Source organism: Symphalangus syndactylus, chromosome 1 (assembly GCF_028878055.3).
Source record: "Symphalangus syndactylus isolate Jambi chromosome 1, NHGRI_mSymSyn1-v2.1_pri, whole genome shotgun sequence".
Classification (NCBI taxonomy): Eukaryota; Metazoa; Chordata; class Mammalia; order Primates; family Hylobatidae; genus Symphalangus; species Symphalangus syndactylus.
In genome coordinates, this window is record NC_072423.2 from 129,314,011 (window position 1) to 129,341,121 (window position 27,111).

The 27,111-nt window shown below is 43.6% G+C and overlaps 1 protein-coding gene and 1 long non-coding RNA gene across 5 annotated transcripts in view; one reads left to right on the plus strand and one right to left on the minus strand.

Annotated features, from left to right (window-relative positions):
- The window catches only part of OSBPL10 (oxysterol binding protein like 10), a 346,584-nt gene that overhangs the window by 277,411 nt on the left and 42,062 nt on the right, over window positions 1-27,111 (plus strand). For all 4 annotated transcript variants that reach the window (XM_055284763.2, XM_055284770.2, XM_055284773.2 and 1 more), the window contains one exon: window positions 26,397-26,546. In XM_055284763.2, coding sequence (XP_055140738.1) covers window positions 26,397-26,546 — 150 coding nt within the window. The remainder of the gene's footprint in view (window positions 1-26,396; window positions 26,547-27,111) is intronic.
- Window positions 296-24,941, minus strand: LOC129485714 (uncharacterized). Its single transcript, XR_008658775.2, has 5 exons — window positions 24,666-24,941; window positions 16,951-17,078; window positions 9,501-9,548; window positions 8,846-8,992; window positions 296-560 (listed from the first exon to the last, which is right to left on the minus strand). It is a non-coding gene; the product is annotated as an uncharacterized lncRNA (long non-coding RNA).

Sequence of the window (27,111 nt, forward strand, 5' to 3'; positions counted from 1 at the left end):
CTCTTTCAATAATTGCATGTAAGAATGTAAGCATGTGTGAATCATTAATGGTTGTATAATGGTATTTCCTGATGAAAATGTTATAAACATTATATGAGATCATATATCACCAATGTCCAGCTCAATGCCTGGCACTCAATAGTAAGTCCTTATTAAAATTGTTCTTTGGCCGACCTAGCTTATCTTTATTTGTAGCTATGAAGCATGTTGGGAAACACTTAAGAACATGTGTTGTCATGCTATTCTAGGCTAAGTAAGATTCATTTCTCTTTTGCCTTCCAAAGGAGTAGTCTGGGTATAAATAATGAACATCTGCCATTTATATAATGGAGCATGGTTTATAAAGGACCTCCACTAATAGCTTATTCAAATATGGCTTCTCCACATAGAGCTAATTTAATAATCATCAGGGTAGCTCTGTTGCTGGTGTCTTGCCTGGGTTTTCTCTGAGGAAGTCCTGAAATTACCTGGTGTGGCCCCAGGTCAGTGAGCATCCACAGGTGGGAAGCCCAGGTAGCTGATTTTCACAGCACATCCCAGGTTTGTGCATCAGAGGAAGTCTGTGTATACAGAAATAAAGGAAATATAAGTAGGTTGTATTAGCTTCCTATTGCTGCTGTAACAAATTACCACAAATGTATTCTCTTGCAGTTCTGTTGGTTAGAAGTCTGACACAGGTCTCAGTGGGCTAAACTTAAAGTGTTAGCAGGGCTGTGTTGCTTTCTGGATGCTCTAGGGTAGAATATGTTTCCTTGGCTTTCCCAGCTTCTAGAGGCTGCCTGCATTCCTTGGCTTGGGCCCATTGCTCCATCTTCAGTGCCAACAGCATTGCATCTCATTGACCCTGCTTCCGTAGTCCCATCTCCCTCTGACTTCCCTCTTCTGCTTCCCTCTTCCACTCTTAAGGCCCCTTGTGATTACACGGAGCTTACCCAGATAATCTAGGAAAATCTCCTGTTTTAAGATCAGCTGATTAGCAAACTCAATTCCGTTTGCAACCTTAATTTCCCTATTGCCATGTAACTTAACATATCAGGACTTGGACATCTTTGGGCTTTTTTTTTTTTTTGGAGACAGAGTCTCGCTCTGTTGCCCAGGCTGGAGTGCAGTAGCGTGATCTTGGCTCCAGGTTCAAGCAATTATCATGCCTTAGCCTCCCCATTAGCTAGGATTACAGGCACCCACCACCACGCCCGGCTAATTTTTTGTATTTTCAGTAGAGATGGGGTGTTGCCATGTTGCCCAGGCTGGTCTCGAACTCCTGAGCTCAGACAGTCCTCCCGCCTTGGCCTCCCAAAGTGCTAAGATTACAGGCATGAGCCACCATGCCTGGCCGTCTTTGGGCCATTTTCCTGCCTATAGCAGCAGGGGAGTTGGCTGGCATTCACAGAATACATTAGATAGAGCACGGAGATAAAACTAGGCTCAACCTCTGGCTGGTGGAAATTAAGCAAGTTGTTCTGTTGCTCCCGTTGAGGAAAGCAGTCAGCTCAGCTGGACTCATTATTGGAAAAGAAATGCCTGGCTTTGCTTTTTATACACAGTGAAGCCTTTTCAAACTTGCTTTTCCCAGGCTGCCCCTGCCATTGCCCCTCCCTTCCTCCCTGTATCTCCCAGGAACCTCAGAATTAAGCCGGACATGAAACTATGATGTCTCATTTTTTACAGTTTCTACAATTCATGCTTTGGCATGAATTGTAGTAGTAGGAGGAGGGTTTTTAAAATTATTGTAAAACAGCATAATTATTGCATTAAAATACAGTAGAAACCTGTAGGAAGTCAGAAGTAAAAACCCCATATTTCCTTTTGATGCCACCTCCTTAGAAGGAGCTACTGTGTGTCTCTTATGGGAAATTTGTACAGTAAACATATATATATAAAATAAAATATTTATATAATATATAAAATATATATATATGTTCTTTAACTTTTTTTTTTTTTTATACTTTAGGGTTTTAGGGTACATGTGCACAATGTGCAGGTTTGTTACATATGTATCCATGTGCCATGTTGATTTCCTGCACCCATTAACTCGTCATTTAGCATTAGGTGTATCTCCTAATGCTGTCCCTCCCCCCTCCCCCCACCCCACAACAGTCCCCAGAGCGTGATGTTCCCCTTCCTGTGTCCATGAGTTCTCATTGTTCAATTCCCACCTATGAGTGAGAACATGCGGTGTTTGGTTTTTTGTCCTTGCGATAGTTTACTGAGAATGATGTTTTCCAGTTTCATCCATGTCCCTACAAAGGACACGAACTCATCATTTTTTATGGCTGCATAGTATTCCATGGTGTATATGTGCCACATTTTCTTAATCCAGTCTATCGTTGTTGGACATTTGGGTTGGTTCCAACTCTTTGCTATTGTGAATAGTGCCGCAATAAACATACGTGTGCATGTGTCTTTATAGCAGCATGATTTATAGTCCTTTGGGTATATACCCAGTAATGGGATGGCTGGGTCAAATGGTATTTCTAGTTCTAGATCCCTGAGGAATCACCACACTGACTTCCACAATGGTTGAACTAGTTTACAGTCCCACCAACAGTGTAAAAGTGTTCCTATTTCTCCACATCCTCTCCAGCACCTGTTGTTTCCTGATTTTTTAATGATGGCCATTCTAACTGGTGTGAGATGGTATCTCACTGTGGTTTTGATTTGCATTTCTCTGATGGCCAGTGATGAGGAGCATTTCTTCATGTGTTTTTTGGCTGCATAAATGTCTTCTTTTGAGAAGTGTCTGTTCATGTCCTCTGACCACTTTTTGATGGGGTTGTTTGTTTTTTTCTTGTAAATTTGTTTGAGTTCATTGTAGATTCTGGATATTAGCCCTTTGTCAGATGAGTAGGTTGCAAAAATTTTCTCCCATTGTGTAGGTTGCCTGTTCACTCTGATGATAGTTTCTTTTGCTGTGCAGAAGCTCTTTAGTTTAATGAGATCCCATTTGTCGATTTTGGCTTTTGTTGCCATTGCTTTTGGTGTTTTAGACATGAAGTCCTTGCCCACGCCTATGTCCTGAATGGTATTGCCTAGGTTTTCTTGTAGGATTTTAATGGTTTTAGGTCTAACATATAAGTCTTTAATCCATCTTGAATTAATTTTTGTATAAGGTGTAAGGAAGGGATCCAGTTGCAGCTTTCTACATATGGCTAGCCAGTTTTCCCAGCACCATTTACTAAATAGGGAATCCTTTCCCCATTTCTTGTTTTTGTCAGGTTTGTCAAAGATCAGATAGTTGTAGCTATGTGGCATCATTTCTGAGGGCTCTGTTCTGTTCCATTGATCTATGTCTCTGTTGTGGTACCAGTACCATGCTGTTTTGGTTACTGTAGCCTTGTAGTATAGTTTAAAGTCAGGTAGTGTGATGCCTCCAGCTTTGTTCTTTTGGCTTAGGATTGACTTGGCGATGCGGGCTCTTTTTTGGTTCCATATGAACTTTAAAGTAGTTTTTTCCAATTCTGTGAAGAAAGTCATTGGTAGCTTGATGGGGATGGCATTGAATCTATAAATTACCTTGGGCAGTATGTCCATTTTCACGATATTGATTCTTCCAACCCATGAGCATGGAATATTCTTCCATTTGTTTGTATCCTCTTTTATTTCATTGAGCAGTGGTTTGTAGTTCTCCTTGAAGAGGTCCTTCACATCCCTTGTAAGTTGGATTCCTAGGTATTTTATTCTCTTTGAAGCAATTGTGAATGGGAGTTCACTCACGATTTGGCTCTCTGTTTGTCTGTTATTGGTGTACAGGAATGCTTGTGATTTTTGTACATTAATTTTGTATCCTGAGACTTTGCTGAAGTTGCTAATCAGCTTAAGGAGATTTTGGGCTGAGACAATGGGGTTTTCTAGATATACAATCATGTCATCTGCAAACAGGGACAATTTGACTTCCTCTTTTCCTAATTGAATACCCTTTATTTCCTTCTCCTGCCTGATTGCTCTGGCCAGAACTTCCAGCACTATGTTGAATAGGAGCAGTGAGAGAGGGCATCCCTGTCTTGTGCCAGTTTTCAGAGGGAATGCTTCCAGTTTTTGCCCATTCAGTATGATATTGGCTGTGGGTTTGTTGTAGATAGCTCTTATTATTTTGAGATACGTCCCATCAATACCTAATTTATTGAGAGTTTTTAGCATGAAGGGTTGTTGAATTTTGTCAAAGGCCTTTTCTGCATCTATTGAGATAATCATGTGGTTTTTGTCTTTGGTTCTGTTTATATGCTGGATTACATTTATTGATTTGCGTATGTTGAACCAGCCTTGCATCCCAGGGATGAAGCCCACTTGATCATGGTGGATAAGCTTTTTGATGTGCTGCTGGATTCGGTTTGCCAGTATTTTATTGAGGATTTTTGCATCAATGTTCATCAAGGATATTGGTCTGAAATTCTCTTTTTTGGTTATGTCTCTGCCAGGTTTTGGTATCAGGACGATGCTGGCTTCGTAAAATGTGTTAGGGAGGATTCCCTCTTTTTCTATCGATTGGAATAGTTTCAGAAGGAATGGTACCAGTTCTTCCTTGTACCTCTGGTAGAATTCAGCTGTGAATCCATCAGGTCCTGGACTCTTTTTGGTTGGTAAGCTATTGATTATTGCCACAATTTCAGAACCTGTTATTGGTCTATTCAGAGATTCAACTTCTTCCTGGTTTAGTCTTGGGAGGGTGTATTTGTCGAGGAATTTATCCATTTCTTCTAGATTTTCTAGTTTATTTGCATAGAGGTGTTTGTAGTATTCTCTGATGGTAGATTGTATTTCTGTGGGATCGGTGGTGATATCCCCTTTTTCGTTTTTTATTGCATCTATTTGATTCTTCTCTCTTTTCTTCTTTATTAGTTTTGCTAGCGGTCCATCAATTTTGTTGATCTTTTCAAAAAACCAGCTCCTGGATTCATTAATTTTTTGAAGGGTTTTTTGTGTCTCTATTTCCTTCAGTTCTGCTCTGATTTTAGTTATTTCTAGCCTTCTGCTAGCTTTTGAATGTGTTTGCTCTTGCTTTTCTAGTTCTTTTAATTGTGATGTTAGGGTGTCAATTTTGGATCTTTCCTGCTTTCTCTTGTGGGCATTTAGTGCTATAAATTTCCCTCTACACACTGCTTTGAACGTGTCCCAGAGATTCTGGTATGTTGTGTCTTTGTTCTCGTTGGTTTCAAAGAACATCTTTATTTCTGCCTTCATTTCATTATGTACCCAATAGTCATTCAGGAGCAGGTTGTTCAGTTTCCATGTAGTTGAGCGGTTTTGACTGAGTTTCTTAATCCTGAGTACTAGTTTGATTGCACTGTGGTCTGAGAGACAGTTTGTTATAATCTCTGTTCTTTTACATTTGCTGAGAAGAGCTTTACTTCCAACTATGTGGTCAATTTTGGAATAGGTGTGGTGTGGTGCTGAAAAAAATGTATATTCTGTTGATTTGGGGTGGAGAGTTCTGTAGATGTCTCTTAGGTCCACTTTATGTAGAGCTGAGTTCAATTCCTGGATATCCTTGTTAACTTTCTGTCTCGTTGATCTGTCTAATGCTGACAGTGGGGTGTTAAAATCTCCCATTATTATTGTGTGGGAGTTTAAGTCCCTTTGTAGGTCACTGAGGACTTGCTTTATGAATCTGGGTGCTCCTGTGTTGGGTGCATATATATTTAGGATAGTTAGCTCTTCTTGTTGAATTGATCCCTTTACCATTATGTAATGGCCTTCTTTGTCTCTTTTGATCTTTGTTGGTTTAAAGTCTATTTTATCAGAGACTAGGATTGCAACCCCTGCCTTTTTTTGTTTTCCAGTTGCTTGATAGATCTTCCTCCATCCCTTTATTTTGAGTCTATGTGTGTCTCTGCACGTGAGATGGGTTTCCTGAATACAGCACACTGATGGGTCCTGACTCCTTATCCAGTTTGCCAGTCTGTGTCTTTTGATTGGAGCATTTAGCCCATTTACATTTAACGTGAATATTGTTATGTGTGAATCTGATCCTGTCATTATGATGTTAGTTGGTTATTTTGCTCGTTAGTGGCTATAGTTTCTTCCTAGCCTCGAGGGTCTTTACAATTTGGCATGTTTTTGCAGGGGCTGGTACCGGTTGTTCCTTTCCATGTTTAGTGCTTCCTTCAGGAGCTCTTTTAGGGCAGGCCTGGTGGTGACAAAATCACTCAGCGTTTGCTTGTCTGTAAAGTATTTTATTTCTCCTTCACTCATGAAGCTTAGTTTGGCGGGATAGGAAATTCTGGGTTGAAAATTCTTTTCTTTAAGAATGTTGAATATCGGCCCCCACTCTCTTCTGGCTTGTAGAGTTTCTGCTGAGAGATCAGCTGTTAGTCTGATGGGCTTCCCTTTGTGGGTAACCCAACCTTTCTCTCTGGCTGCCCTTAACATTTTTTCCTTCATTTCAACTTTGGTGAATCTGACAATTATGTGTCTTGGAGTTGCCCTTCTTGAGGAGTATCTTTGTGGCATTCTCTGTATTTCCTGAATCTGAATGCTGGCCTGCCTTGCTAGATTGGGGAAGTTCTCCTGGATAATATCTTGCAGAGTGTTTTCCAACTTGGTTCCATTCTCCCCATCATTTTCAGGTACACCAATCAGACGTAGGTTTGGTCTTTTCACATAGTCCCAAATTTCTTGGAGGCTTTGTTCATTTCTTTTTATTCTTTTTTCTCTAAACTTCCCTTCTCTCTTCATTTCATTCATTTCATCTTCTATCAGCGATACCCTTTCTTCCAGTTGATCGCATCTGCTACTGAGGCTTCTGCATTCTTCGCGTAGTTCTCGAAACTTGGCTTTCAGCTCCATCATCTCCTTTAAGCCCTTCTCTCCATTGGTTATTCTAGTTATCCATTCTTCTAATTTTTTTTCAAAGTTTTTAACTTCTTTGCTATTGTTTTGAATTTCCTCTCGTAGCTCAGAGTAGTTTGATCATCTGAAGCCTTCTTCTCTCAACTCATCAAAGTCATCCTCCATCCAGCTTTGTTCCGTTGCTGGTGAGGAACTGTGTTCCTTTGGAGGAGGAGAGGTGCTCTGTTTTTTAGAGTTTCCAGTTTTTTTGGTCTGTTTTTTCCCCATCTTTGTGGTTTTGTCTACTTTTTGTCTTCGATGATGGTGATGTACAGATGGGTTTTTGGTGTGGATGTCCTTTCTGTTTGTTAATTTTCCTTCTACCAGACAAGACCCTCAGCTGCAGGTCTGTTGGAGTTTACTAGAGGTCCACTCCAGACCCTGTTTGGCTGGGTGTCAGCACCGGTGGCTGCAGAACAGCGGATTTTCGTGAGACCACAAATTCAGCTGTCTGATAGTTCCTCTGAAAGTTTTGTCTCAGAGGAGTACCCGGTTGAATGAGGTGTCAGTCTGTCCCTACTGGGGGGGTGCCTCCCAGTTAGGCTGCTCAGGGGTGAGGGACCCACTTTAGGAGGCAGTCTGTCCGTTCTCAGATCTCCAGCTGCGTGTGGGAGAACCACTACTCTCTTCAAAGCTGTCAGTCAGACAGGGACATCTAAGGCTGTGGAGGTCCTCGCTGAGTTTTTGGTTGTCTGTGCCCTGCCCCCAGAGGTGGAGCCTACAGAGGCAGGCAGGCCTCCTTGAGCTGTGGTGGGCTCCACCCAGTTCGAGCTTCCTGGCTGCTTTGTTTACCTAAGCAAGCCTGGGCAATGGCGGGCGCCCCTCCCCCAGCCTCATTGCCGCCTTGCAGCGTGATCTCAGACTGCTGTGCTAGCAATCAGCAAGACTCTGTGGGCATAGGACCCTCCGAGCCAGGTGCGGGACACAATCTCCCAGTGTGCCGTTTTCCAGGCCCGTTGGAAAAGCGCAGTATTAGGACGGGACTGAGCCGATATTCCACGTGTCGTCTGTTTCCCCTTTCTTTGACTGGGAAAGGGAACTCCCTGACCCCTTGCGCTTCCCGAGTGAGGCAATGCCTCGCCCTGCTTCGGCTCGCGCACAGTGCGCTTCACCGACTGTCCTGCACCCACTGTTAGGCACTCCCTAGTGAGATGAAACCGGTACCTCAAGCAGAAATGCAGAAATCACCCGTCTTCTGTGTCGCTGGGGCTGGGAGCTGGAGACCGGAGCTGTTCCTATTCGGCCATCTTTGCTCCACCCCCTTTAACTTTTTTTATACCAGTGGAATCACAATATGAATAATGTTCTATGGCTTTTCAATTTTCAATTAGACAATATATCTTAGGTATCTTCCCATGTCAGTACGTAGAGATTGTTTGCATTCTTTTGAACAGCTACAAAGCCATTCCAGTCTATGCATACATCATAATTTATGGAGTTATGTATTATATTTTATTTAACTAGTAATTTATTTAACTGGACTCTAGGAGTGGCATTTAGGTTGTCCAGTTTTTCATTATTATAAATTGTCCTCTACATATATTGTGTACACTTACAGAAATATATCTTATATAGGGAAACTTTCCAGCAGTGGAATTTAAGTGAAATTCAGTTAACAAATGTGGGAATTTAAATTTTGATAAGTATTACTACATTGCCCTCCAAGATTAAGCCAAATGTATACTTTCTCAGCATTGTGTGAGGGTTGCTATTATCCTGTCTGTCACCATTAAGAAATGAATATCAAGCTCTTATTTTATTTCCACTTTATTTTTAAGATGAATGGTATCTTGTTTTTAATTTCCTTTTTTGTGATTATGAATGAAGTTAAGCATATTTTCACATATTTATTAGCCATTCGTATTTCTACATGTGGGCTGTTTTGTAGGGATGAGCAGCAGCTGTGGGAATGTACACTAACTGATATATATATTTATCCTTTCTGGAAACATCATCTAGCAAGACTCTAGCAGTCCTCTTATTAAGAGAAATGCACCATGTGGAGAGGTAGTTTTCCTACCCTCACTTTCTTGCTGGTCTTGCTCCTTGCTTGAAAACAAATGTGGAAAATATGTAGAGATGCATTCCATGGAGGTTCTGATTTGGACCTTCCGTCCCCATCCAGGGTCTGATGTTACTGGTTTTTAATGCAGTTTTATGCAGGATACTTGTCAAATTGAAAAAAACAATTCGTTTATTCCTTGAAAATGAAACACTTAATGACAGAAAAATTTTTAAAAGAAATTCAAAGACGTTGGATTAAGTATAGCATGATAAAATATTCAGTTAAATATCAATTTCCAATAAAGTGTTACATACTTTCAGTTGTTCTGAAACTTTTGAAACTCACATGAAGGATGCGTTTCATGATCCCGTTTTATGAAAACGGGATGAAGATGTGTTCAGGAGTAGAGAATTCTGTCAAAATCTCTAAATTGACAAATTCTCTAAAGTGACAGAAAACCTAGCTTGGAAAGTCGTCATGGAGTTATTTTATGCTACAGAAATGGAAATTCTGGGGCTGGGCATGGTGGCTTATGCCTGTAAGCCCAGCACTTTGGGAGGCCGAGGAAGACAGATCACGAGGTCAGGAGATCGAGACCATCCTGGCTAACACAGTGAAACCCCGTCTCTACTAAAAATACAAAAAATTAGCTGAGTGTGGTGTCACGTACCTGTAGTCCCAGCTACTTGGGAGGCTGAGGCAGGAGAATCGCTTGAACCTGGGAGGCAGAGGTTGCAGTGAGCCGAGATCACGCCACTGCACTCCAGCCTGGACAACAGAGTGAGACTGTCTCAAAAGAAAAAAAAAAAAGAAGAAGAAGAAATGGAAATTCTGTGCAGGTCCTACCTGAGCACAGTTATTTATTAAAATTCACCTTTTTGTGCTAAATATAAGAATCCCACCGTTCCGATTATTAACAGTGCTACTACATACCGTTTGCATTACCCCAGGATGATTACAGCTGTCTCACAAATTTCCCCTGGAAGTTTTCACTGAATGAAGCATTTGAGAGCAGGACCAAGCAGAGCATGATACTGTGACAGTTTTTAAAGCAGAGGATATAGTGAGCCTCATTTGGGGTTTATGGCAGCGGAATGATGTGAAAAAAATATGAATTGCTGCAATTACCCTCTTACATCCTGAGTATCATTTCACATTTGAGTGAAAGTACAGGGAAACCTTTTTTTAATATCCTGTGTCACTGTGGCTAGAAAAATAGGCACACATAATGCAAATTAAAGAGAATAGAAAATGCCTGCTGTTTGGACTAAAAGGTATGGAGTGGGATTTAGAGATTGTAGCTTTATAATGGGGCATTATTGGTGCCTCCTCATTGTGGAATTAAGAGCTCGGGTAGTTTCGCTCTTGGTTTATTTCTTGTTTTCTACAAAATGCTAGAGCCTGTTTTCTGCCAGATGCTTTCTTCTTGGTTTGTTAATATTTACAGAAATCAGGACAGAATAGGCGTATACCAGAGTTGTCTTTAAGAAAAGTAAAAAGAATAAAACCTGAGCTTTGGGTTGTTTCTGATATTCCTAGCTCTTGATCTGCTTGTGGTACCAAATCACTGGTTTGAGAGTCATAAGATAATGATCCAGAAACTACCTCTTGAAGCAAAATGGGGTGGACTTGCTTGATTTTATCCCTTAAAGACTGGGCTGCTACCCTGTATGTATTGATATGTGCCTGGCACATGGAAAGTCCTCAATAAATGTACCTTCTGTGTGGCCTGGAGAGAACATTATAACATTATCTGCCGAAGAGTTCTTAATGCATTTTGCTTTTTCCATTATTCATGATGCAGTCCCTTTTGGCCTGCAAAGAACAGTACATGCCTCTTGCTTCTAATGACTTGTAAATCAAAACTGTTCTGTGGTTTGCGACGCTCCTGGTTATTTCCTTTGTGTTATCGTACGCTTCAGAAATTTCCATTGGAGAGTATTAGTTGGGAATTTCTGAGTGAGAAGCATAAATGATTAAGGTGGACACATAAAATTCAAAGTTGGAGTTGAATGACTGCCTGGTGTGGCCACTGATGAAAATATAATCACCCTTATCCAATCAAAGGTGATAGCTTTCTGAATCTGTTTTGGGGTCATCAAATGAAATTTCTGGAACCTTATCTAATGTTGAGGAATATAATTTTCTTTAACTTGTGCCTACACAAGTTTATGAGAAAAGTTGTCCATATGTCTGTGTTTGGATCCCCCTAGCATCTAGCCCAGAGCCGTCTCCTCACTGGCCGCCTAGGATTGGGTTTGGAGAATCTGAGGGGCTGGTAGCACACCACCTGTGCTGCTCCTCCCTGGGAGCCAGGCCCCTATCACACCCGCTACTTTCCTCTGCTGTTCCTCATAGCCCCCATGGCCGGGGATCATTAGAGCAGACCTTCTCAAATGCTAGGGTGCACCAAAATCTGCTGGAGGGCCTCGGGGAGCAGGGAGGAGGAGAAAGGGAGTTGCTGTTCAGTGGGTATAGAGTTTGCTTTACCGGATGAAAAAGTCCTAGAGATCTGTTGTACAATGACGTCATTATAGTTAGTTAGTACCCCTGAACTGTACACTTAAACAAAAAATATTAAGTTGGATATAAAGCGATACATTTGTCAACATTCATAGAACTGTACAATAAGATTTGTATATTGTACCAAGTATAAGTTATAATTATATTTCAATTAAAAGGATAAACAAATCCCAAACCAAACAAATACTGGTCTCTGCCCTGCCACCAGAGTTTCTGTGTCTATAGGTCTGGAGGGGGGCCCTAGACTTGCATTTCTATCCAGTTCACAGTGATTCTGCTGCTGCAGGTCCAGGGACCACAGTAGACCTAATTTAGAGCCTTTCCCTGCTGCCACTCTGCATTCTCACAGTGCTTTACATGTTTTCTTCTGTCCCTGCCGTAGAGTTCAGGCCCGTAACTGCATAATTTGTGGGAAAAGCAAGGCAGTCTAGCTATTAGTGGCATCAAGTGTACAGTTCTGAAAGAATCACTGACTGGTACCATCAACTTTAGTCTTGTGTTTCTTTCTGAATAAAGCCATTTACCATCCGCAGATCAGAAGAAATCCATCACCCAGCACAAAGCATAAATCAATAATGATTTAAACTGTGGATGTAGAAAGCCAGACTTCTAGTCTCGGCATGTACCAGTGCTTATGATAGAAGCAAATCATAGATAGTAGAATTCCTTTAAGTTTTTAGGCACAGAATCATTTTATTGCTATTGGCTACCCCAACTACATTATTCCTTCATCAGTTTGTTTTTGAAGTGGAGGTGTTTGTAAAATTGTTCTGTGGTGTTTCGTCAGGAATTTTAGATTTTCAGAATAATCTCTTCCCACTGAACTTTATATTACCAAGAAGTTAAGGAAAGATAGGCATGGCAGTAACGTTCAAGTGATCCCAGTAGAACTTACACATGGGATTTAGAGGAGGGAGGGATTGCTTCTGCCCAGATTGTTAGAGCTAGCTTCGTGGTGCCAGTGCTGTTCTTACAGGTAGATAACAATTGGTGGAAGGAGTAGAAATTGGGAGGCCATCAAAAGCTAGAGCACCACTCTCCAATCAAACTTGCTGCAATGATGAAAGTATTTTCTTTCTACACTGTCCAGTACGGTAGCCACTGGTCTGAATGTGGCTAGTGCCATCAAGGAACAGAATTTTAAATTGTGTTTAATTTTAATTATTTTAAATAGCTAAATGTGACTAACAGCTTCTGGATTAGACAGCGCAAGTCTAGAGAGTAGGGTGAGAAGTGAGTATACCGTCCTCAGTCTAGGCTAGAGGAAGTTTAGGAGGGAAGGGGAAGTATGGGTCAGAATGAGGAAACCCGAAGTACTGGCTGAGTAGACATTTTCCTCTGGGCAGTGAGAAGCAATTAAAGACTTTTTTTTTTTTTTTTTTTTTTTTTTTTGACACAGCCCTCAGGAGATCCTGAGAATATGTGCTTGCTTGAAGACTTTTGAACAGAGCAGTGGGTGTCTGGGGAAGAACACTCTGGTGGTGTGGTACAAGACAGTATAAGAGGAGGAGTCTGGAGTGGAAGGATGAGCTGGAGGCTGGCAGGGCCCTACATTTATGTGGTCAAAGCCTAGGGTGTGGTAGCAGCAAAGATGAGGAAAGGAGGGGATGGTGGGCCAGGTGGGTCTCTGGATGGGAGGTGTCTGGGAACTTGCAGGTCTCAAGCCTGGGTGACTAGGAGGAAAGGCAGGATGCGGCTGCTGAGTTCCTTTATCGAGTGCGCGCAGGGCTGAAAGGAGGGGAGCTGAGATGAGAACAGCCCTTTTCCCCACTGAATGCTGCCTGCCCATGTGTGTCATCTTAGCTGTTTTCTATTTGCTCATCGTGTTTAGTAGAATAATTGAATCTGCAGACAGTTTTGACTGGTCCATTTTGCCTCTCACTCCACCCCGCTGCCTCTCGTGCTTTCTCTCTCTCTTCCTTACCTGCCTGCTGCCAGCTCCCTGCCTCCCCTCTGATTACCGCGCCCCCGCAATAACTCACTGTTTGATCTTCCACATACAGGAACTCGAAACCCAACTACTGTCTGCCCAGCAAGGCTGCAGTGTCCAGGGTGATGCAGGCCATGTCCTACACTGATTGTAATCCTCCTCTGCGCCTAACACAGAGCCTTACGTGTATATTTACCGAGTAGAGGAGAAGGAAGGATGTCAAACATGTCACTACCACCCCCCAGTGCGTGTCGGTCTCCCTCGTGCTGGACTGTGGCAGGAGTCTTCCAGAACTGCTCTCAGTGCCCCATCCCCGCTGCATGCAGTCATATCATTGCTTACTTAACCATTCATCTCCTAGGGCCTGAGTTCTATTACCCAGCCTCCTCAGAATCTTCAGCAGTTCTTCATTTCCATAGGGGAAAGCCAGCTGTTTATTTCCTTTACTTATGCAATGAATAAGTCAGTGTCAGATAGTATTTTTGCTGATAAAGCCACAGTGGCGAGCAAAACATTTTGGTCCTGCTTCCTGTGAGCTGACTTTCTGCAAGGGAGTGAGATGATAAATAGACATATAATACAGTTGAGAGTGATCAGTGCTGCAAGGAAAAGCAGAGCTGAGGAAGGAGCAAAGGAGAGGGAGGAGAGGGAGTGGTGCTGGCCTAAATGGTCAAAGGCGGCTGCGGTAAGGGGACATTGGAGTTAAGATCTGAATGAGGCTGGGTGTGGTGGCTCATGCCTGTAATCCCAGCACTTTGGGAGGATGAGGCAGGCAGATCACTTGAGGTCAGGAGTTCAAGACCAGCTCAGGCAACATGGTTAAACCCCATCTCTACTAAAAATACAAAAATTAGCCTGGCATGGTGGTATGCACCTGTAATTCCAGCTACTTGGGAGGCTGAGGCAGGAGAATTGCTTAAGCCCAGGGGGAGAAGGTTGCAGTGAGCCGAGATCGCACCACTGCACTCCAGCCTGGCCAACAGAGTGAGACTGTGTCTCGAAATAAATAAATAAATAAATAAATAAATAAAATTTAAAAAAGATCTGAGTGAAGTGAAGGGGATGTGGATGAAGAAGACCGATAAGAGCAGGTGCAAAGGCCCTGAGGTAGGCCTGTCCTTCGCGTGTTCCAAGAACAGAAGGTGAGGCCGGGTGCGGTGGCTCACGCTTGTAATCCCAGCACTTTGGGAGGCCGAGGTGGGCGGATCACGAGGTCAGGAGATCGAGACCATGGTGAAACCCCGTCTCTACTAAAAATACAAAAAAATTAGCCGGGCGTAATGGTGGGCGCCTGTAGTCCCAGCTACTCGGAGAGGCTGAGGCAGGAGAATGGCGTGAACCCGGGAGGCGGAGCTTGCAGTGAGCCGAGATTGTGCCGCTGCACTCCAGCTTGGGCGACAGAGCGAGACTCCATCTCAAAAAAAAAAAAAAAAAAAAAAAGAACAGAAGGTGGCTGGGAGGGGTGAGCAGAATGAACAAGGAGGGGAGCGTGATTAAGAGAAGAGTAGAGAAGTCATGGGGCAACATTGTGTAGGGCCTCATGGGCCACAGTGAGGGCTTTGACATTTAGTCTGAGTGAAGAGGGGAGGGCTTTCAGCTTAGGAGTTATGTGATCAACTTTATGTTTTAAGATGCCTTCTAACTACTGTGAGGAGACTGACTGGGAAGCTGTTGCAGTAATTCAGAGAGAGAGGTGATGGTGGCTTTGCCAGGGTGGCTGAGGTTGTGAGAAACAATGAGATTCTAGATATAATTTGCAGAAGTTGCTCATGGATGTGATGTGGAACAGTGCATGAGCAAGAAATTAAAGTCATGGATGGTGCCAAGGCTTTTGGCCAAGTGATTAGAAAAACAAAGCTGTTATTTACCGAGATGAGGAGGATCATATTTTGGAGGTATGAGTTGAAAGATCTGTTTTAGACACAGTAAGTCTGAGATGGCCATTAGGTGATGTGTTTTCACTGCTGTAACAAATGATCATCGACTTATTGATTTAAAACAATGCTAATTTATCATCTTACAGTTCTGCATAAGAAGTCAGACACAGGTTTCAGTGGGCTAAAATCAAAGTGTTGGCAGGACTGCATTTCTTTCTGGAGGCCCTAGGAAAGAATTTGTTTCCTTGGCTTTTCCAGTTTCTAGAGGCTGCCCCCATTCCTTGGCTTGCAGCCCCGTCCTTCATCTTCAGAGCCAGGAATGTTGCATTCTGACCACAGCCTGGAAAGATTCTCTAACTTTAGGGATTCATGTTTTTACATGGAGGCCACCTCAGCAATCCAGGTTAATCTCCTCATCTCAAGGTCCTTAATGTAATCACATGCGTAAAGCCCCCTTGTCACATGCGTAAAGCCCCCTTGTCACTTAAAGTGCCGTATACACAGGTTCCGGGAATTAGGATGTGGGCAGCTCAGGGTTCTGCTATCCTGCCCACCTCAGATAGCTAAGTGGGAGATGTTGAATAGGCCGCTGGGTGCACAAAGCTAGAGTTCAGGGGAGAAGGCTGAACTTGAGATACACACTTAGGAAATATACATTTAGAAATTATTGAAAGCTGTTGGATCAGATGGGCTCTCCAAGGGAATGAGTCCTATTATAAGGCCAAAACCATGTGCTTGGCCTCAGCTGTACTTCCCTGCAGTAAGGTTCTCTTCATCCCTGGCTGGCATCATTTCTTCTGTTGGACTGTCCCCTCCTTCTCTTGGCTACTTGAAGCGCTCCTCTTTGGTGACACCCAGCCCAGAGTCTGCCTTCTGTGTGTGAGCCCTTCTGATCACCCTGGCCACGCCCTTCCTCCTGGCCTTTGCTATTTGATTTTGCATCATATATCCTTTCATTTATTTTTCTATTTTTGATGACAACATTATTGAGATATAATACGCATGCCATACAATTTATCCATTTAAATTGTACCAACCACTGGGTGGATTTTAGTATATTTACAGGTATATGTCACCGTCACCACAGTCAATTTTAGAACATTTTCATCACCTCAAAAACAAACCCTGGACCCTTTAGCTGTCACCCCTATTCCACCCATCCTCGCAGCCCCTGGCAACCACTAATCTATGTTGCCTGTCTTGGATGTCTCATAGAAGTGGAATCACAACACATGGCCTTCTGTGACTGGCTTTCCTGTTAAATCTAGATTTTGTCCTTGCACACTCAAGTTTCCCACGCTTTCTTTTTGGTTTTATAAATTCATTCCTTTTAAGAACTTACTGTACATCTGTTAGAAACCACCCTTTGTGTTGGAATTCTAGAAATGAAACCCTCGGTTAGCTAGGATTCCTCCATCAAAGAATTCCAATTAAGGTAAGCTGACAACCACATGGCCACTGTGTTCCCCTCCTGAGCCACTGGCTGATATTACTAACTGATCACAGCATTCTTTCTCCCCAGATTTGTATATGGCCTCTACGTCCACCTCCACCCATGGCCCTGAGTAGTCAGCCCCAAATAATCAATTTTCCTTTGCCAAAAGAGGGCTGACATTTCTGGTCCAGTTGGAAAGGAGGTGTGCACTTGCATAAATCCACTTTGCTAAGTGCCAGAATGGGCATGTCTGAAGCACCTAGGGACTCCTTGGTAGAACAGAGGCTCCATCTCTGTGAAATATGGTTGAACTAAGTCTCAAATCATGAGTTGAAACTTACAGTCTGAAACTTACTAGTCTCCAGGGCTAGGAGAAAGAAAGATCCATGTACTCCTTCTCAACCAGAACACCAGCCTGTTGAATGCTGAGACCATATCTTAAGCAAATTTCTATCTTCAGTATCTAATGTGGTGCTTTGTTACCTGTGGGCATTGGAGGTGGCTGAGGTGATAGTAACCCTTCCAGGCCCGGTGCCTGCTTACCATTAAACCTATGCTTATGCCTTTATGTCTAAACCCGTTGCATTCCCTCTTATCAGAGCTCCAGGAAGGCTAGAATGGAGTCTTTTTTTTTTTTTTTTTTTTCCTTTTTTTTTTTTTTATTATACTTTAGGGTTTTAGGGTACATGTGCACAATGTGCAGGTTTGTTACATATGTATCCATGTGCCATGTTGATTTCCTGCACCCATTAACTCGTCATTTAGCATTAGGTGTATCTCCTAATGCTGTCCCTCCCCCCTCCCCCCACCCCACAACAGTCCCCGGAGTGTGATGTTCCCCTTCCTGTGTCCATGAGTTCTCATTGTTCAATTCCCACCTATGAGTGAGAACATGCGGAGTTTGGTTTTTTGTCCTTGCGATAGTTTACTGAGAATGATGTTTTCCAGTTTCATCCATGTCCCTACAAAGGACACGAACTCAGCATTTTTTATGGCTGCATAGTATTCCATGGTGTATATGTGCCACATTTTCTTAATCCAGTCTATCGTTGTTGGACATTTGGGTTGGTTCCAAGTCTTTGCTATTGTGAATAGTGCCGCAATAAACATACGTGTGCATGTGTCTTTATAGCAGCATGATTTATAGTCCTTTGGGTATATACCCAGTAATGGGATGGCTGGGTCAAATGATATTTCTAGTTCTAGATCCCTGAGGAATCACCACACTGACTTCCACAATGGTTGAACTAGTTTACAGTCCCACCAACAGTGTAAAAGTGTTCCTATTTCTCCACATCCTCTCCAGCACCTGTTGTTTCCTGATTTTTTAATGATGGCCATTCTAACTGGTGTGAGATGGTATCTCACTGTGGTTTTGATTTGCATTTCTCTGATGGCCAGTGATGAGGAGCATTTCTTCATGTGTTTTTTGGCTGCATAAATGTCTTCTTTTGAGAAGTGTCTGTTCATGTCCTCTGCCCACTTTTTGATGGGGTTGTTTGTTTTTTAAGAATGGAGTCTTGAAGGAGTTTCTTCCCTGCCTTTCCTAGGTCTAGAGAACTTGAGTAGCTGTGGATGGCAGGTTTGGATGGCAGGTGTGGATGGCTGCTGCTCCTGTCACCTCCAAACCACAGCTGGTCCTCTGGGGCTGGTTGCTGGGATACTATCTCTGATTCACTGCACTTGCTGCTTTGTGTTTGTCTTGCTTAGTTCACACATTTGCATGTGACCTTGATTGAGACATATTTGAAAGTTCTCTGAATCCTTTCCTAGTCTAGCTCCAGACCAGGGAAGTGATGCTTGCCTCATGGTCAGGGCCCTGCAGCCCCAAAGCCCTCAGTGGAGAAGGCCTAGGAGAGGAGCTTGGTGGCGTCAATGAGCCTTGACAGGGAAGCTGTGGGGGAGAAGGGGAGCAGCACAAGTAGGAAGATGCAGGAGCGTTAGCAGCAACCTCAAGTCAACATACCACTGTGTGCCCAGTGCGAACGTCACAGGCCTCATCAGAGCATGGCTGTTTACCAAGCACTTCTTGTGTGCCAGCCACTGTGTTCAGTGCTTTACACGCTTTGCCTTGTTGAGACCTAGAGCAGGCCTCTCAGATGTGAGAGGTGGTACCATCTCCATTTTAGAGACAGGGAGACTGAGCCTTACAGGTGGGGCATGGCGTCTTTAGGATTTATCTCCAGGACTATCTGCAGCCAGATCTCCAAGCTTTCCTTTTGTGCATCACTGTCTCCTAAAGCTGTGGTGGTCTCTGATTTCATGGCCTCTTCCTTATCCTCACTATGACTTTTATCCCAAATACTCATGAGCTTCCTGTGATCTGTGCTGCTTGTGCCATGGAGACCTTGGCCCCACGATCATAAACAGCTTTGCTTTCAGGGCGTCTTTCAGAGCTCTTGACTGTGTTATTAATTCAGCGCTGGATTTGGTTTTAAAGTGCTAGTGTTTTGCTCATTGAGATGCTGTAAAGCACCTGACACAGTGCTTGGCACCTAGTAGGCCCTGTCTGTCTTGTTGGGGCCCTGCCCGTTCCCTGCTTTTCTAGGCAGCAGGCTGATGCTAAGCTTGATTTGCAGCCTCTGGGATTCTGCACGCTGGCAGTCGGTATTCACACTGGCACGCTCCAAAAGCTCAGCTGCAAAATTGTTGCCTACCCCTTCATTTGCCGCTGCTTCTTCCCTTTTCTTTTTGGTACTTTCTCTAGGTTTTCTTTGCTATTTCTTGATTTCTTTTTTTCCCTTTCATTTAAAAATAGCTAAACTCTGGTTTCTAATCAGAAATGTAGAAATTAGACAAAGACATGCTGCTATTTCCTGTGAATGCTTTCCTCGAATGTTTTTAAAGGAACGCCTGTTGAATCCTCGATATGATTGTTCCCAATTATCTTGGCTGATGACAAGTGCCCCCACTCTCTTCCCCTCCCCAGAAGTGACTTCCTTCTGCCTTCCATGGTGTGTTTTATTTAAAACTAACCTTTCTGCAGGTCGGCCCCTTTGCTCAGGAAGAGCATCTGTCCTTCCAGTCTATAAGAGCCAAGTGTGGTAAATGTGTGTGTATGTGTGGTTAGAGCCAGCCAGCCAGCTCGTCCCCTGGGAGGCGGCAGGAGGATTGTGATGTCAGTGACGACAAACTCAGCATCTCCAAAAGGCAGCTGGGACTAGCTTGCTGTGCGGACATGCGTGTACTTGGACCTGTCAAGGATAAGATCCAGCTTCTCCATCGGGTTCCCCTCACAGTGGCCTCGTTGTTGAATCTACCTCCAAATGGCAAGATAAGGTCCCCTAAATTCGCCGGTGGCCTTTGAGGTACAGTTGGTTGCCTGGCTTTGGAAGTGGCTCCATGTAGAGGATAGTACATGTGCAGGAACCTTCAGTAGCCGCCCTGCAGCAGGGCCAAGGGGTGCCAGCTATACCAGACACCAGCTGAAGGCATGTGTCCACAGCTTCTGTCTTCGGCATGACTTCTGACCAAAGTGGAACATCCACCCATTCAGCTGAGACACCCTCTACCCAACAAAGATGGCCTACTTTTGGAGAATTAGACACAGCCACCAAAAGACTCTTCCAGAGGAGAAATCTCACCTGTGCAGTGTGTGGGAAGGACAGTAGATTCATCAGGATCAACCATTTGGCATTCATATGCCAAAACTTTCTATCTCTGTGTCCTCAGGGGAGATACTTTTTCCAAGCATGTAATAGTGAATGCCTTGCAGTTGGTAGTCATGTGACATGCGTTTCTTATTGGAAATGGGGACAAGAAGGCCAAGTGAAATTTCCTGGATTGCTGGCCATCTTTATATACCCTGGGCTATGCTGATGTTATTGACATATATACAGAGTCGGACTGGATCTTCAGATGTGGCTATGTCAGGTTTCATGACCTTTGCCTGTTAGATGGGGCTTCTTAAGATATGAAATGTCTGATTGTGAAGATACACTGTGAGGATTATGTAATGATTGTGGTAATTTGGTTAAATATGCTGTACATATTGGAATGAGAAAATGACTAGAGATAAAAGGGACTAAGTCCTTGGTTTTATGGATTCTGTGCTGCAAACAGTAACACTATTATTGTTAGAACTGAAGGTCAGGTGTAGTGGTTCATGCCTGTGATCCCAGCACTTTGGGAGGCCAAGATGGGAGGATCACTTGAGGGCCAGGAGTTTGAGACCAACTTTGGCAACATAGCGAGACCCTGCCTTTTATTTTTAAATTAAAAATTTAAAAATTTTAACTAAAGATCTGAAAAATGGATTCAGTAATTGGTCATTGGGCACTTGCTCCTCATAGACACTGAGACCCCTTGGTTGTCTTCTGTGACTCACTGTGTTTCTTGATTTATCCCCTTTGTCTTCTACTTGCCTACTCTTCCAATCTCTCCAGTCCCTAGCCTCTATCTATGTCTCGACTCCAAACTCTTTATTTTTCTAGAACCTCTCATTTGTTGGCAAACCAGCCTCTGTTGACTCTTTTCCCCTAGAAAACATAAGTACACTTGCCCTGGTGGCCATTATTGCATGTTATTGCCTGTTCTGTGTAGTTGTGGAATTGAGAAATAATTTGTCTATGAGGGGACGTCATTCCCTGGTTACTTCTTTGCCATGCTGCTGTGTGCCTGACAGTTCTCTTTTCTGAGGATATCTGAGCATGGTGCTTTGGGTCTTCTCACCTACTGCCTGCATTTCTGTGACCCTCAGACTACCCACTTTTTTTTGACATGGCTAGACTTCCCCAAAAAGATAATATCTACATGTGTTTGGTCTTGTCACTCAGTGCCAGGGTTTTTTGGTATGGCTCAGTTCACCCCAGTGCCTCCTTGCCAAATTAACAGTGTGTGGGGAAAGTTGCCAGGCTTTAAAAATGATTGAACTGCAATATGCTTGCTGCTAAAAGAGAATTTGATGTTCATTCTCTAGCTGGCTTTCTTGTCTGTCCTTGCCATATAGGTTTTCAGGAAAGTTGCAGGTCACTTGAGCTCAGTGGGTGATGTTTTTCTGTTGTAGATATTGTGTGTTTATTGGATACTTATTTATTTGGGCATAAGATGGCTTTAGGAGGCCGTCTTAATCCTTGCTAGAGTAGACCCTCTTACCCCTGCATGTCTGTGATTCCTGGTTTGGCCCAGAAAAGCTCACTGTCCAAAGGTAAAATGCACCTTTAATGGTTAGGTAATGGAACCACGCAGGCTTATGCCATGATGTCTCAAATCTAGCCAGTGAGGATTCAGTCCTCTGAATTAAGATACTAGGTTATAAGGCCATGTACAAATAAAGGAGACGTTAGTAGATCAAACTGCTTGTGTTGACCCCAGCTATCTGAGGGCCAGGTCTAGGTTAAGAGAGAAAGCAGGTCACTAAAGGAGGAAGGGTGGGGTGGGGTGGGAGTCATCCGTCTGAGGAGGGGAAAGCAGGAGTGAAGTGCCAGGAAAGAGAGTACCTTTGGGGACATGGGTGGAGTGAATGAAGCCTGTGACAGGGAAATGAGTGGACTCTGCAGACAAATGTCTATTTCATGCTTTTTCTTGGCAGGGACACAAACTGTAGTTACATTACATATATGTATTGAATAAAAAGGCTTGAAATTTGCATTTGTATTGAAGAATTAAGATATTTGTTTAAGAGATGAAAGCAAAGCTAAATGTTTCTCCCACATTGGTGTCCCCATTGAGAAGACTGTTGGACCCACACAAACCTAACACACGTCACAGTTTTGCCTCCTGGCTTTGGCCTCGGTGGCATAGCCCCATATACCTGCTTCTCCTTACTAGATAAGAAGCAGAGGCCCACGGTTAAGGGCAGAGTCACATCTGTAGATGCTGTGACTGTCTTGGATTGGACCATTCCCAGCCCAAGAGCCCATCTCTCACATGGTCTCAGCCTTTGGTCCTCAAGAGGCCGGAGGTCAGCGAAGGGGCAGAGACCCTTCTAAGAATCCAAGGGGAGCTATGGACCCACTCTTCAGAAAAATGCCCAGACTTACAATTTTTGCATAAAATTTCAAGATCAGGGGTGGATATCTTAAGGGCTGTCCATGGGACCCAGGCCAAGAACTCTTGCTCTGGGCACAGGTCACTGTGGGTCACCAGGGAATGTTCCTGAACCCCAGCCTGCCCGTGAAGCTTTTTCCTGCCCATCGAATTTTCGCTTGTCGTTCTCCCCATTTGCTAATAGGCACAGTTGCTTGATTTTTATAGCACCATATGCCCTGAGGTGCTTGTGTGGTAGAAATATTGTCATAATTTCTGTTTTTATTAAAATCCTCATTTTTCCAAAACCTGCTTCTCTTTAAAACATATTTTAATTCCATTTTATCTTCAAGTTTGCATACATTTTTGTGGCTGGGCTGGCTCATTTGCAAAAATCTCTGTGGGATGGGGGATCTGAAGATTCTTCTGCTTAAGTCTTATAAATTCTCTCAGCATTATGAAACCATTTCTCACATTCATATTTTTTAGAGATGGGGGAACACTGTTCTGCCATTTTTGATGATCTTGAGAGAGTTGTTACTGTTTTATAAGTGAAAATTTGCAGAGATTCAGAGAGGGGAGGTGTGCAGGGGCTCCCAGGAGACAAGTAGGACTTTGTAAGAGAAGGGGAGTGTGGATGTGGATAAGCATGGGGACCTGATTATGGAAAACAGCACTCAGAAAGGATGATAATTATCCAACTCTTTGAACTCCACATCAGAGTAGTGGAATCAACAAACTCTTGACCCTAAAAGGGAAGGAGGTTTTGTGTCTTTAAAACTCCATCAAGACCTGTCTCTTCAAACCCTCCATTCTTTGCAGTGCCTGTCTATGTGGATGCTTTGTGGATGCCAGTAGATTGGTATTTACATTGCCATGGACCTCTTTCAGACAGAGTTGACCTGTTGATTACTGCTACCTTTCCATCCATGTACCCCCAAGTTGGACCACGATGGGGGTGGGTGGGGGGTCTTCTCTTTGTGCAGATGGACTGAGCTGCAGTGTGGGTGGATTGAAAGTGTCCTCTAAGATGTTTACTGTCAACATGGTGTATGAAACCAGCTTAACTCTGATTATTTACTTGAGACTGGGTAGGAGAATTGTTTGCAAATCACATTGGGAGAGAAAGGGCAAGTTCTCAGAGGCTGTGGGAGAGAAAACAGTCCTAGGTCCTTGTTTAAGGTTAGGGCATGGCTTGCTCAGAGTTTGTGCCACCAAGGGGCAGTGAGCCAGGCTTCCATGGCCATCCTTCTGTGGGCGAGACTTCAGGGCCACCAGTCACCCCGGATGACTCAGCTTCTGGGGCACCTGCACCAGCCTTAATTTCCTCTGCTGAAGCCAGTGTCTTTGAGAGGAATTGTCAGACACAGAGGACATGTGCTGTTGATTTACAGTGGAAAAGGCTGGAGGGGTTTGTGTTCACATTTATGTGTGTACTTAGTATCATGCGGCTGGATCTTGTGGAAGACTTTCTGGCTACTGGAAGTCAGGGACAAGCTGGGTTTAATTTTTGAGTAAAGCAGACAGCAGGAGGAGGTGTGGTTCCCGAAGGTCTATAAACACATCACACTGAGTGTAGCAGTGAGTGGGAAAGATGAGGATTTCCCCTGCACAGGCTTGTGAGCAAATAGGAAATCACAGCTTTAGAAGAATGAATCATTCTTTGCTTCATGAAGCTTATGGCAGCCTCAGTGGAGCAATTGATTTAGTATGCAGTCCATTCTTTGTGAGAACAGCTAATTTCAAGCAGAAAATAATGGCCTGCAAAATGGAGCTACTTTCCTGTTGAGATGTTTAAGGACTTTGCAGCCCACTCCACCTGTTGGGTACACCATGGTGGTTGGATTTCACTTGTTTTTGATTGTCCTTTTTCTTCCCAAAGCAGAATGCCCGGGCACTACCCTCTCCTCGCCCAGCTGGTGCTGGGAGAAGAGGAATTCTGCTAATACAGATTACTGCCCACCAGGTCACTGCAGAGGAAGTTGCAGCTGTAGCACCTTTGCCATTGGGTGGGATTTATGTCTGAGCTCTCTGACTGCCGTAGCATAGACAGGAAATGGAAGCTCACAGGGAGCTGAGACAGCCATCCACTTTGAAACTGACCTGAGATCCAGAAGAGGCAAAAGGGAGGAGAGCCAGGAGGACAGGCCAGTAGAAGGGAGGCCCTGCTAATTTCAGCATTAGCCATTCAGACTCATGGCAGCGGTGGCCTTGGCACCAGCAGCAGTCATGCAGCAGCACGGGGTGTCATGAGGTGGAGCTGGAGGAGACCCCCAGGGCCACTGGCTGTAAGTGCTGGGCTCCTGCGTTCTTCTACCCCTAACTTCCCAGTGTAGAATCGGGGTAGCTCACGGCTCAGAGACTTCCCTCTGGCTACTCCTCTCAGGGTTAGCACAGGTAAGGATTCCTCAATTATTTCAGCATAATCTAGCAAAGCAACTTGCCAATGATGTCAGATAATACCCATTATGAGGTGGCTAGAGAACTGGGCACATAATAAAAGAAAACTCAGCTTTTGGCTGGGGGAATATCCTGTGGGCGTCACTGAGATCTTCCCAACCATCTCTTTAGAATTGGGGTTATTTAGAGCTGATTGAGAACACCTTAGGAGTATGTCTATGGAAAACGTCTATTTACGTTGAAGTTTTAAAAATGCCTACCCCAGGAGGGAAGAAACACCATTATTACCTCTCTCTGGAATGTTGGAAAGGATGGTCAGTGTGGGTATGTAAGGCCAGACGATTTTAAACACCTTGACCACAAAATAACCTTTGTATGTTAGAAGTGCCTGTAGATACAAGATGATTCTGTCTAATGAGGTTAGTAAATTGTTCGTTTTTTGCATGGACATTTGGACAAGTCTGTATCCTTTCATGTTTAATAACCTTTGAGCTTCTGAATTTCTGTATATTATGTCTGACCTGTTATTGATAATTGGAAAGAAATGTATAATGTTCTGTGCAGAGTGCTTTTGCTTATATATAAGAAAGCATCATAAGAACATAGGTAAATGTGGAGTGTGGAATGTGGATACTTCTTTCAATAGAATTCTGAGGGCAAGTTAACCTTGTAGCCAGAATCCTTCATACTTGGATATTGGAAAATTTTATGCGCAATAATCCCCTTGCCCAGTTTATTAAGTTGCCTGTTTTCTATGTAATGTGAAAAATTGGAATCGAGTGATTGAATTAATAAACTTGCATCGAGGAAAGCAGGGAATGTTGGCCAGCATGAATCCCAGCAGTATTATAAAGTGCCAGGAGTTTTGTCTTAAATTTTCATTTGTTGTCTTCCTCCCTAAATTAATGCCAATTCTCAGCATTTTCTTACACCTGCTAGAGTGATCCTAATTGATTTGGGTAGAAATAGTCTTAGAGCACATTTTTCCTTAAATAATTTTAGTCCCTGGATAATCCAATTTTTACTTCTAAACAGAAAAATTTATATTAGATATGAAGTGGCCTGGGTTGTGCAAGTTAACAGGAGTCTAACTTTGGTAAACTCCTACTTGCTAATAGGCAAAATGAAGGGGGCTCATACCCATACACTATAGTTAGTTTCTTAAAGAACAGGGAGCTGTTTTGTCAGGGGAGGTCCTTAGGCTCACTAATTGGGGATGACGGGAGAGATGAAAGGGGATATGCAGTGTCCAAGGCACAGGTCCGACCCCCAGGGGACTCATCTGCTCCGTGGCCAATAGGACTGGGTCACAGAGGAGCTCTGCCCGGGACAGGATTGGGTTCCTTCTGTCATTGCAAAGCATATTAATTCATACACTTTATTTCTAACTTCTATTGGGCCAGCTGGTGATTTTTATTGATTATTTCATTTTAGCCAAACTCAGGCTCTGAACTGGTTTTGTCTGAAGATGAAAAAAGTGACAGTGAAGATAAGGAAGAGACGGAATTGGGCGTCATGGAGGATCAGCGTAGTATAATTCTTCATCTCATTTCCCAACTCAAACTTGGAATGGATTTGACCAAGGTAGGTTGGCATGTCCCCTGGATTTGTGGTCAATTGTTGGGGTTCTGTCTCTATCCTCAAGTCTTCTCTATGCACATTCTTTTTGTTGTGGTGAGATTGGAGAAGTAGAGTGGGGAAAAAGGCCAGCATTGCTTTCAAGTATGGATATTCCAGGTATAATTTGAAAGGACACCTGTACATAAATGGTTATCCTCAGGGCTGGACAGCCTTGCATTTGATTCTTGGGAGGAGCTGTTGCTACTCTACAAGGGCATGGAGAACATCAGGAAAAGCATATGAGATGGCATGGAAAATTCAAGGTACTATTTCTTTGTTTCTTGCTGTGTTCTAGAGATAACTGTAGGTGGCCTATAGAGATGGCTATGACACAGTGGCCGTAGAGGGAAAAGATGGGGAAGGGAAATGGTGGCGCCAGGAACGAGGCCACTCTGCACGCCCAACCTCACGACCTGCTGAGGGCTGTCCTTAGCTGTAACAGCTGGTCCCCAAGGGTAACCTTGTTGGTGATCCAAATCTCATTGCCATGGGTAGAAGTGGAACCAACTCTTCTTGGTGCTGAGTGCAG